The sequence below is a fragment of the Symsagittifera roscoffensis genome, chromosome 4 (assembly GCF_963678635.1).
Source record: "Symsagittifera roscoffensis chromosome 4, txSymRosc1.1, whole genome shotgun sequence".
Lineage (NCBI taxonomy): Eukaryota > Metazoa > Xenacoelomorpha > Acoela > Convolutidae > Symsagittifera > Symsagittifera roscoffensis.
Genome location: NC_087065.1, coordinates 27,004,331 through 27,016,162, shown reverse-complemented (window position 1 = coordinate 27,016,162; position 11,832 = coordinate 27,004,331). Strand labels below are relative to the sequence as shown.

Here is an 11,832-nt window from a genome sequence, read left to right as displayed (position 1 = left end):
CTGTTCTCTGACTGAACTAACTGTAGATTGTTAACGGACTGAAATCATTCTTCTGTTAGGGAATCCCTTGCGGTCCGCCGCTAAATCTAAATTAAAAATCATAGGAATAATTAATATGGTTCTTGAAAGTGTACAAAAAGATTTCAAAAACTGATCTCTATTACAAGGTCTAACATTTTTGAAAGCAGTAACTGTCTCCATGGCAAAGAATTTGAAAAGTGGCGGAGGAAAAAAACTTAAGCAATCATCATTCGCAGTAAACTTCCGTTCGATTGTGGCCTTTTCACACAAGTCGAAAAGGCAAATTCAATCATTGCTTTTTCCATGAAAGGCTCCTTGAAATGACTATACCTGTACTTCTGAATGTTTTTAAAAGAGTCATCCGGCCCCACTTCGAGTTTTGCAATCAAGGTTACAGAAACGTGTAAAGTTGTTTGAAATGTTCAACGACAGGCAACGCAATTGGTTATTGGATTGCAGGAAATGAATATTATGAAAGACTACGAAAACTAAGCCTACAGTCCCTTTGAAGTCCAAAGAAGATGAAGTTCAATGGAAATTTTTGAAAATAAATTAAACCATCACGACCCTAAAGCGACAAAATTGCCTTCGATTTCTGATAATAAATTGGTGTAGTACGAAAATTTCCTCACTATTAGAGTCAAAACTGATTGAATCTCTCGCCACGAAATTTTACGAAATCGAAAACTGAAAACGCTATCAAAACAACCCGAACAAATTTCGGACGAAAAACGGAGATGAAATGAACGAAAAAAAAAGATAACGAGCTGATCAAAAGAGGCCGAATATTGCCTAATGATTAGAGCGGAATGGAAATTATTTGTGGCTAATTTTTGCCATTCTTCGAGCTACCGTGGCTCAAATGCAAAATTGCTAGATCCCAATCGACTGAACGGAGGTTCAAAGTCGTACTAGCTTTGTTTTATTTGGTGGCATTTCAGTTGCATAGCTTTGGCATTTTATAAGTATCTGTAGCTGCTTTATTGGTGGTTAGTGCTAGCTAACTTTCAAAAGCGCGTGGCTCGAGGTTGGACGTTGAAATCCGATACCTTCATTTTTCAATGCTATTTCGCTTTGTATTATTCAATGCTAAATTGTTTTAGAATAGGAATCTTAAATAAGTCGCGATGAATTTTTAAGGAAAGGTCTTAAATTTTGTTCCGGCACAAATTTACTTTTTTGCGGTTTGACTTTTTTTTAGTTTCAAGTTCATTCTCTTTGTTAAAAGGAAGGCAAACTGCACTGTCGAACAGCGAAAGTATAAAGGTCACGAAAAACGAATTTATAATCAAATTTCTTACCGAAATAAACATTTTGACTATTGATCCAGTTTTCTCAAATTGGATTTAATTTATCAAAGGTGTCAATCATAACTTAAGCTTAAAGGCCAGCTATTTTTTCTTTGATATTCGAACGTTGAGATTTTTTCGAAAAACTGTGTCCGTATTTTTTCTGGATACTTGCGTTCATACACATTTTTCCAACTTTGCTATATTAGTTAGTTTTATATAGCTGCGTTTTGTAATTTTCTTGGTTTTATTTGCGAAGTGAAGCTTCACCTCTTTGTAAAAGTCAAACAAGAATGATTGTATCAGGGCAAAGCCTTGAATCTTCCGAATATCGAAAAGTTTTTGAGGAACAATATTAAAAAACTATCATTTTTGGACAAAATCAAAGATCAAATGTAAAATAAGTTCGGTGCCTGTGTAATGAATGTATCCGAAATTGTGAAAGTTTCGTAATTTTAAGTGCCTAGAAACTTTTAAAAATTAGCCTGTGGCGCTACTAATTTTCTCAAAATAGGGTTTTTATTGTGGTCCGGAGAGCTAGGAAAATCAATTTGGGCGACCTAAAAGTAGTAGATATTTTTTGAAAATCGCACACCGAAAAATCCTGGATCCGCTCTGGCTTGTTAAAAAATCTATGTTTGTTAAAGATTCGAAAGTTCTGGCGAGAAAATGTGGACCCTTGTTTGAATTTCTGTGGAAAACTCATGGTGATATTGAACTATTGGTGCGATCTCTTTTGGCATTTAAAATTTTGAGCAGCGAAAAGATACATTGAAGTTATGGGTGACATAGATCTGTTTGAAGAGGCTCCATATGTGTCGCTAAGTTTAACTTCAGCTTGATTTATCTGCCAGGGGGTTTAAAACATTTCACGCGCTTTTCTTGATTCACAACAGAAGTTCTGTTCAAATAACAGTGGCAGTCTGAAGAGATAAAGATACTCCTTTCTTAGGCTATGCAACTAAAGTAGTTCAATATTTTCCAAGCTACTTTTCTGATCAATAAGTTACTGACTGTCCGTTTTTGCATTCATTTCAGTTGAGTTTGCAGGGACTAGTAAGTTGGGGCATAGAGAATAGCCCTCGGTGTTTTTACAAGCGAACTTGCAGTATTGGCTTGGTGTGTTGCTTGTTTTGTGGGCTGCCTTCTGCCGGTATGTTATGCGCTAAAGCGGAACCAACCGACTAGGAGATAGCGAAAAAAGCAGTGAATTATTATACCAGGAAAACCAGCGCATTGGTAATGCTAGTAGTCTATATCAAGTTGCCCGTGCATGTGTAAACGTATATTGGTAATTCTCCCTTCGTTGCACTGAATTCTATAGCCGTATTTTCTGTTTGTGTCCGTAGTGGTGTTGCGGATATTTTGGTCCGGTTATAGACATTTGATCTCGCTTTGTGCCGCTGGGACCATTCGAACCACACAAAATATAGTCATCTTTGTGTTAACCTTGCAACACATACATACCCGCTTATAGTGCCTTAATTCTCTGAAAAGTCGGTCAGACCGCTTTCTTTGATCCCTCCCCAGCCGCCCAATGATACATGCTCTTACGCTGAATTCACCAGAAAAAAAACTGGCATTGAAGATCCATTATTGAATTTCTATCCGATTCCGCGAAAAACTGGCTGCTTATTACTAACCTGTTATTGGAAGGCAAAAAGTGTAGCCTCAATTTTATTTTTTACCTACATATATTTATACTTAGTTTTACTGATTAGTATTTTGCTGTGTGATTTTCAGATGATGCAATTGGCATTATTAGGCTGATTATAATTATGATCGGTAGGATTGCGTGACTAGTTTATTGATTGATTGATCTGATCGCCTGACCATATCTCAACTAAAGGACTCCTGTTACTACAAGTCTATTTCTACCAATTTATCATCCTCGTCATGGAAAACCACGCCGCAACTCCAGAAGTTATGCCGAACAGTGCAGGTGGCGGCAAAACCAACGCCAATGGCCACGCTTCACCTGCGGTAAGTGAAATAAATACTTAGTATAGAATCTTAACATATGTGTTTTTATTCCACACATCAGTGGCTACGGCAAACCTCCGAAGTAGCAAAGTTCTGTATCACGCACCCCTACAGGCATTTAGCAACAAACATCAAGAGCAAAGATTTAATACATCTTTTTCAGGATTTTGCCACAAAATTTTCGGTCCTGTTGCGTTTTAACTCCTAAATTTTGATTCTTTAAGTTTTTCATAAGATTTCTCAAGACTCATTTTTTTTGTTAATTTTCCAAATTAATGATTTCATCTACAAAGAATTGCAATCTAAGATTGCAATAACTTGTTTTTTATTGTACATGGAAGCGTTGGGTTATTGTTTCCGCCAATTTGTTCATTCAAATACCACTTTGGTCAACCAGCGTACATGTTTTGAGCATGTTAGCATTTTAATACTCAATCTATTTACGCTCTTGCGATTGTTAACAGAGTCACATCAAATCATTTGGCTAGCAGCTGTGTTTCTGAGTATATTTTGAGCTTTATTCTTAAAATTTGAATATTGTTTTAAGCTAACGCAACTATAGTAGTCAATGATGAAATTTTGCAAATAGAAATAGTTCGAATGATTTTTTGGGCGTATAGTGCAAAAACCTATGGTTTCAATCAGGGGCGGATCTAGGATTTTCTTGAGGGGGGATTTTAAAAAAAAATGTCGACCTTTTTTTTGACCAAATTGGTTTTCCGAGAGCTCTTCGAAGCACTAAAAAAATCCTGTTTTGGCCAAAATTTCTGCGCCGCATGCAGAATTTGGAAAAAACAGGCCAAAAAGGCGTTTTTGGGCACTTTTTGGCGCGCGCTCCCCCCTTAAAATTAGTATATATTGGCGCTTTTAGAAAAATTTTAGGGTCCGTCAGCCAAAATTGGTTATCTCAAAATAGTTCAAAGGGGGACCCTTTGGGTCGGTAGGGGGTCGAACTTGTTACGAAAACTGAAACAAGTTTTTTCATTGAAAATTTCAGTTTGAAGTTTCGTCTGCAATGAAATCTCCATTTATGTTGCAGCCAGGAACTTAGATTCATACGCACAATATCTCTCTCGAGCTGAATGAAAGCTTTGCCGTGCAAGCGGTTGCTAGCTGCCAACCTCGTTCAAAATTAGCGTTCTGACGTTTAAATTGTTTTGAGTTTGTAAATGCTCGGCCTTCTAAAAGCTCGGTCTGCTAAAAAAAACCGATCTGGTAAAAGTCCAAGCCCCAAATCAAGGTATAACAAAGTATTCCGACTGTCGAGAAAAACCGTAATTAAAATTTTGATTTTTTTGCTAGTTTCGAGCGAATAAAGCGTGCGAGCAGTCTTTCAATAACTTATTTTAATAGCTTAATTTAAGCCGTGAGACTTATTTTTAATCCATTTTTTGAGTTTTTTAGTCATTTTTCTACAAAAATTGTTGTCCAATTACTAGTCTGTCAATTTACTAGTCTGTTGTTACTAGTCTGTCAAGTTACTAGTCTGCTCTAGTTTTTTGTTCAGGTCCTTTTATCGCACCACGCAGAAAAAAAAACAATACTAATTTGAAAATCTTTTCGTTGTATTTTTTAAGACCATGATCGGAACATTCTGTGCTATTTGCACAGTAACCGGTTATCCTTGTTCCTTTTTGACAGCAACTGCAAACTCAGTTTTGCTTTTTGACGTAACTTTGAGCATAAAGTTAATAATTTAGACAATTTTTATTTGGTTTTATCTCATACAAACGGAGGAGAAGTTTTAATTCAAACGGAGACGTTCTAATTCAAAAGGAAATAGTGGAAAGTTTTGTCATTTTACACCTCTTTTTGAGTCAAATACTTCTTTTTAAGAGTAATGAACTTAGAAAAGACCCTTATATAGGTCTTGCTGATTTTTTTAAAGGAAAAAGTCGTAAAATAATAATGCACTCCGGTAAATTTGCACTTTTTGAGTTCAATCTGCTGAAAGTGACGTAAATATCACTCTCCAAATACGAACGTGCAATTGGCGCGAAAATTCTTGAATGACTTCTAGTTTTGAAAGTGAAGTTTAGTTTTTAGATTTCCAGCGGAATAAAAACTTTACCTGTTGATCCAGTTTTCTCAAGTTGGGTAAATGCTATCAAAAAAGCGCCAATCATAAATTGTTCTAGAAATTCAAAAAGCTTAAAGGGCATCTACTTTTTTTCTTTGAAATTCGAATGTTGAGATTTTTTAAACAAAGTCAGTGCGTTTACTTGTGTTCATTACTCTTTTCCAATCTTCGATTGGCTATGTGGCTATTTTTCTTCGATTTATTTTTCTGGGAGTCTTTTTCATCAATTTTTTGCATCGCAAGAGCTGCATAGCTCCGCTTCGCCTGTGATGATTAAGTTATTCCCTAGTGATGATATGTTCAGACTAGATTTATTGCTTGTAAAAAAATTCTCGAATTGATTTTTTAGGCACATGATCCCGCCCATCAACTTCTGAAGGCTGCCCAGACTGGTAACATAGACAAGGTGGAGGAGCTACTGAACAACCCAGACTCCGGAATAACAGTCAACATGGCCAATAGTGTGAGTGTAGTGTCTGCAGCTACGCACATGATTATAATAAAACTTGAATAAGATACAATTAATTCAATTTGAAACGCCTTTCGTCGGATTAGTTAGAATTACAGTCTAATCCATAGCAACAAAGCTTATTCAAGGCATTAATTCGAAATGACCAGGTTTTTACTTAAATGTTTTAAAAACTAACATTCTGTATAACAAACCAGTAGAATAATCTGCATAAGGTTTTCTGGGATATCACTCTAAAATTTCGGAAACTATTGTAATCACTCCATGTAAGAGCATGATTTTTCGTGAGGATGAAGCTTTTTCTGGATGCGATTTGTATTGTTACGATTGCTGAAGGCGCAAAAGAACTTAGTATTTGGTTGCTTTTTTCACGCAAAATCAGATTCTACAAATAAACGTCAGATCGGGTCATTAATCATATTGCAGCACTTTCTGTCGTGATTCGATAATTTTTTTAAGAATTATAAAAAGTGTTCTCAATGTCGAGAAAAACCGACTTAAAGTGTTGCTTTTAGACGAATTTGGAGAAAAATTCATTTTTCAAACTTGCTCAAAAAAATTTATTATAATTTCATAAATCCCTTGTTTTTTTTTAAGTTTTTTAGCTTTTAGTTCTTCCCCTTCACTTACAAAAACTCGAGAAAAAACATTAATTTCGTTTTTGCGCAATAAAATGCTTTCGGAACCTTCTGTGCTACTTGCTCTGCAACCCATTTTTCTTGTTTAACTGTCTTCTGTGCACTATTATACAACGTGAATGAACAGAACACTTTGCTTCAAATGCTGATCTGTTTTTCGTTGTGGGTCTATTTGAACTGAAATTGTATGGTTGTTTCTGTTGAGTGTTCGTTCCTTTTATAGCCCTCAAAGGTAAAGTTTTATCAACAAAGCACTACTTCAATGTTGCTCGGACCAATTTATTTTGGTTCTGGTCAGAGTTCAGCTAATACTCCATTGATCTATGCTTGGATCCGGCAGATTACATTTATGTATTTATGTTTGCCTTTTTTCTGAATTTATTGCAATTAGAGTTCCGTTTATAAAAAAGCAGTGAAAATGGAAACTGAATTAATAGTTTTCCTGAGAGAAAGTTTTGTCAATTGAGTTTGAAATTCAGCTGTTCTCGTTACTAAACTTTTGTGTTGAGTTAGCACACAGTGACCGATGATCAGCCGGCACAAATGGCATCACATCTTTTGTGTTTTAAACTGAGCTAACTCTTGATATCCTTAAATTTGAAACCGAGTATCAATCAGCTTCAAATATATGCGCTAAATATCATTATGGTAATGGTTTGAAGTTTGAAGGATGAAGGATGAAAATTGAATGTTTCGCATGTTTTAGGGTGGACTGACGGCATTGCATTTAGCCGCTCGCAAGAACCTGCCGGAGATGTGTGCTTTTCTGCTGGACAAGGGAGCTGATCCAAGTTGCAAGTCTAATGTGAGTATTCAGATGCACATGATGTATACTTGCCTGGAGACCCCACCACAGCCATGCCACCGTGTCGTACGTACTATCGCCACTGGAATCAGACCTGCGAAACTCATTCACATCATGCATCGCAAATTGCCTCTGGATGTCTCTTGAGCAAAATTTAGCTGACAGAGAATCATCACACCATCAAAATCCAATTTAATTTTGCTGCCTTTATTCATAAGGAGCCCAATTTCTTGGCTATTTACGCTACCGATTTTACCAATCATAAAGGAAATGTTACCATCATCGTCTTGTTTTGTTTTGCCAGCATTATTCAGAAAGAAGAATTGAAATTCTGCAGCTGAAGTAAGATAAGCATTTAGGTTACTTCTTTCTCTGGCTATCTTAAAGATTCAATACAGTTGTTGGAATATAGATCCTCCGTAATCCGTGCGCGTTACTTGGTCATTGCAGCAGTTCCCAGCCTACGGCATTTAGGTGTTAAGCAAGGGCACAATGGCATGGTAGACAGAAGATGAGTAGTCCTATAATGTCTAACTGTTACATTGTGCTTTAATAACCATTAGAGTTTTAAAAAAAAGCAACGTTGGTAATTTTTCCAGTAAAATGATGTCGAATTGAACTTATTTGTGTTGTAGCGTGGCAACACAGCTCTGCACATTGCAGCACTAGCGGGTCACCTGACAGTGGTGAAACTGTTGGTGGAGAGGAAGTGTGACATTAACTCCAAGGCACAGGGATCCTTCACGCCCCTCTACATGGCCGCCCAGGAAAACCATCTAGATGTGCTCAAATACCTCTTGCACAAGGGCGCAGATGAAACTGTCACTACAGAGGTACTTAATTACGCGTGACACCAATTTTACTGTTTCAAAAAACGGCGGGTCGTTCGTTGGAATGCTCTTTAATTTGGTTTAGTTTCCCAATAATTCAAGCAAATTTCATTCAAAATTGACTTACCCTAGATAATGGCCATTCTCTTGCTTTGATTTGCTTTGATTAAAGGTCAATGAATAAAGTAGTGTGGTTTTTGTGTAATTCTTTTCCTACAAAAACTGTTCTAACAAACTTAGATGCTCACCAATTTTTCGCGGTTTGACTTGTTTTCTTTGTTCTATTCAAATTCAATGGCTTGGAGGAAGGCTCATAACGCGCTCCTTAAACTAAATGCAAATAGCGCAAAAAGCATGATTATCTTTTGGTTTCGAAAATGGTTTTTAATTTTTGGGTTTAACAATAGAATTAACTAATAATCTTATTCTTACGCTTGTGGTTAGCAAGCGTTATAAATCGGAATATAGACTTTTTTCAAGTTGACAACTTGTTAAACAAAATTACTTGAATCATTTAAGAGCTTGATTTATTAAGATACAAATTCATTGCTAAAAGGAAGGCAAATTATGCTCTCTTATTAATGAAAAATCAGCTGTTCCACTAGCGAACAGCAAAAGTGTAAAGGTCACAAAAATCATGATAGACTTCTAGAAAATACAATTTAATTTCCCAGTGAAATAAAGTTCTTATATATCCAGTTTTTTTTTCAAATTGGGTGAATTCTATCAAAAAAGTGCCAGTCATAAATTGTTCTTGAAATTCAAAGAGCTCAGAGGGCATCTATTTTTTCTCTGAAATTGGAAAATTGAAGTTCTTTTAAAAAATAATTAGTATTTTTTGTTTACTGCGTTTTGCGTTCATTGACTGTTTTCCAACTGTCTGTTGGCTATGTTTTTGAATCCGGCCAAGACTAGTTTTTTTTTTTTTAAAAACTGAAAATATTCTGTTTCAAAAAATTGTTGGTCTATTGCTTGTCACATTGTTTCATAAATAATACTTGATTCATTTTTAGTTCCATTATTTTTCAAAACTCAAAGATTCAAAACTTATAGGCCTCCATGAGTTCATTGACACTTTTACAACTGTCTGTTGGCTGTGTTAAATGAGTTTCAAATTCTCATTTATTCTGGTGAATTGTCATGCTATCTAGCTTTCGAACTGCTGCTTGCAATCACTCGTCGTCTCACGCATTTTCATTTTTTTTTTCATTTCCCTGAACTCATTAGAAGTACCAATGAGTTTTGAGTACGTTCGTTGACTTTTTGATAGCATTTTCCTAGCCAGTATGTGACTGAACTACTGCTATCGATTTGTTTTACTGATTATCTTGATTTGTTTGACTGGAGCTCTTCCAATGCTGTTGTTGGTCCGTCTTTGATACATGTCGCCTCTCAAAATTGATTTGGTGCAGAAAAATTTCTCTTAGGGCTTAATGTTGCCGATCCGACACAATCCTGGGAGTATTCCTTTGAAAAAGTACAAAAATTTATGCATTCCATTGCTAATGAAAAAGCGTTCGTCCTCATTTTTCTTGTGGTTTTTGCAAGTTATTTAAAAATTACTCCAGTATAGACTAGTGACACTTACAATGCGCAACTACCTGTGATGGAATATACATATATATTGTTTTGCATTTTATGCAAATAATAAAATAGATGGCGTTATAGTAAATGAAGCGTCGAAGAGCAAATATTTGAAGAAAAGAAAATTATGAAGTCGTTATAGCAGCGCCGTTAAGCCTTCTTCTTAAATAGTTTACATGTATACAAAATGCATTATCGGCGCACCACGCAAAGCGTTATTTTATGTTTTTTAATTCAGTGTGTTGTAGTCATGTAAAGTTCATTTCAAACAAAACGTTAAGTGTAAAATAGACAATGAAATGCAAAAACGATGCTGAATTGGTATGCTGTCTTTTTTCAGGAAGGATTTACTCCACTAGCAGTTGCGCTGCAGCAGCAGCATGCAAAAATAGTCGCCACCCTACTAGAAGCGGAGCATAGTAAGAAGGGGTACAAACTCCCCGCACTCCATGTAGCAGTTCGGAAAAACGACGAAAAGTCGACATTGCTTCTGCTGACGAAAAAATACGACCCCAATATAATGTCATCGACAAACTTCACGCCGTTACACGTGGCGGCTAGGTATGGACATTATAAAATTGCGACGCACCTGGTGAACTTTGGTGCCCATGTAGACCAGGCGGCTAAGAACAGCATAGTGCCCCTGCATGTTGCCTCGAAGTGGGGCAAGGTGGATTTGGTGGAGCTGTTTGTGAATGCAAATGCCAAGATAGATTACAAGACGAAGGATGGCCTCACGGGGTTGCACTGTGGCAGTCGAAATGGGCACGATGAGGTGGTGGATAAGCTGTTGGTGAAGGGAGCCGACTTCAAAATTAAAACAAAGGTCTCAACTTCTGAATACTAAAACAGTCTGCTTTGAATTGAGCTTGGTTATTCAGTTGAAAGAACGGCCATTTTGTTTGATCATCGAAGTGCTTATCCTGACTGCTCAAAAATTCGAAATGGATTTTAGATAGACTTATTTTTGTATCAGTTTTTGGGTGGAAAAGTTTCAATTTTAATTTGATTTCTTTCGACATAAGCAATGCAACTGTTTTCTACTAGCATAAACGTGCTGTAAGATATTTAATCGATTACTATATATTCTAGAGTGGTCTCTCGGCTCTGCATATGGCAGCCCAGGGCAACAATGAGTCGTGTGCTCGTCTCCTGTTGCATCATGGACTGCCAGTGGATGACGTCACCAAGGACCTCCTCACTCCACTCCATATCACTGCCCATTGTGGACACTTCGAGACCTGCAAGTTCGTACTAGAGAGAGGCGCCTCACCCGACGCAAGGGCTCTCGTGAGTACATTATATAAATGATCACTGAGACAAATATTAGGTATATCTCGAATTTTTTTGTATTGTTTTTGAAAACGCTTAGCAGCAATGAAATTAATAGCCAAGTACCCTTGCCTACGTACAAAAATTCCTACGGAGATATAATTTCGTCTGTATAGCTTTGTTGTAAAGTAGTTTAAATCAGTCTACCCAATTTTCTGAATAAAAAAATTATCCAATGATCTGAAAAATGCTCACTAACTGGTCACTGTTAACTAACGTTGTGGGAGCTATCTCGTATCTAATGGGATGTATCTTTTTCATGTAGAACGGTTATGCAGCTTTACATATAGCAGTGAAGAAGAGAAGAATCCGAATTATCCTGCTTCTTCTCAGAGAGTACAACGCAGACCCCAACATCCCCAACGAGAGTGGAATGACTCCTCTCCATGTTGCATGCTTCTTCGGATTCGATGACGTAAGTGCTCTTCACTTACGCTATAATCATGTTTATGAAGCTAAGATTGTATTTCCAGAAACTCAATGTCAATTTGCAATGTTTTAGTGTGCGAAACCTTTGCTTGATTGTAAAGCCAGAGCCAATGTCCAGACTAAGAACTATTTTGAGTCGCCTCTTCATTTTGCAGTCAGAGGAGGCCATTACAACTTAGCACAGATGCTCCTAGACAACGGTTAGAATCCAGTTGTTGCTGAACAAAATTAAACTAATAAATTTTGAGCATTGGATTTTTCTCGGGTTGGTTAACTTGTCTTCACGATGCGATGGTATAGCATTTTTGAACACTAAAGTTGCACAAAACAACAGTGATGGTGATGATACTGATATTCTATGAAAAGTCGACA

At 36.7% G+C, this 11,832-nt stretch overlaps 1 protein-coding gene across 7 annotated transcripts in view; it reads left to right on the top strand.

Moving 5' to 3' along the window:
• Positions 1 to 3,053: 3,053 nt before the first annotated feature.
• The window catches only part of LOC134844113 (ankyrin-3-like), a 42,738-nt gene continuing 33,959 nt past the window's right edge, over positions 3,054 to 11,832 (top strand). For all 7 annotated transcript variants that reach the window (XM_063860600.1, XM_063860601.1, XM_063860603.1 and 4 more), the window contains exons 1-8: positions 3,054 to 3,293; positions 5,723 to 5,836; positions 7,187 to 7,285; positions 7,921 to 8,118; positions 10,040 to 10,525; positions 10,792 to 10,989; positions 11,297 to 11,446; positions 11,534 to 11,660. In XM_063860600.1, the coding sequence (XP_063716670.1) occupies positions 3,207 to 3,293; positions 5,723 to 5,836; positions 7,187 to 7,285; positions 7,921 to 8,118; positions 10,040 to 10,525; positions 10,792 to 10,989; positions 11,297 to 11,446; positions 11,534 to 11,660 (1,459 nt within the window). In that variant the 5' untranslated portion in view covers positions 3,054 to 3,206. The remainder of the gene's footprint in view (positions 3,294 to 5,722; positions 5,837 to 7,186; positions 7,286 to 7,920; positions 8,119 to 10,039; positions 10,526 to 10,791; positions 10,990 to 11,296; positions 11,447 to 11,533; positions 11,661 to 11,832) is intronic.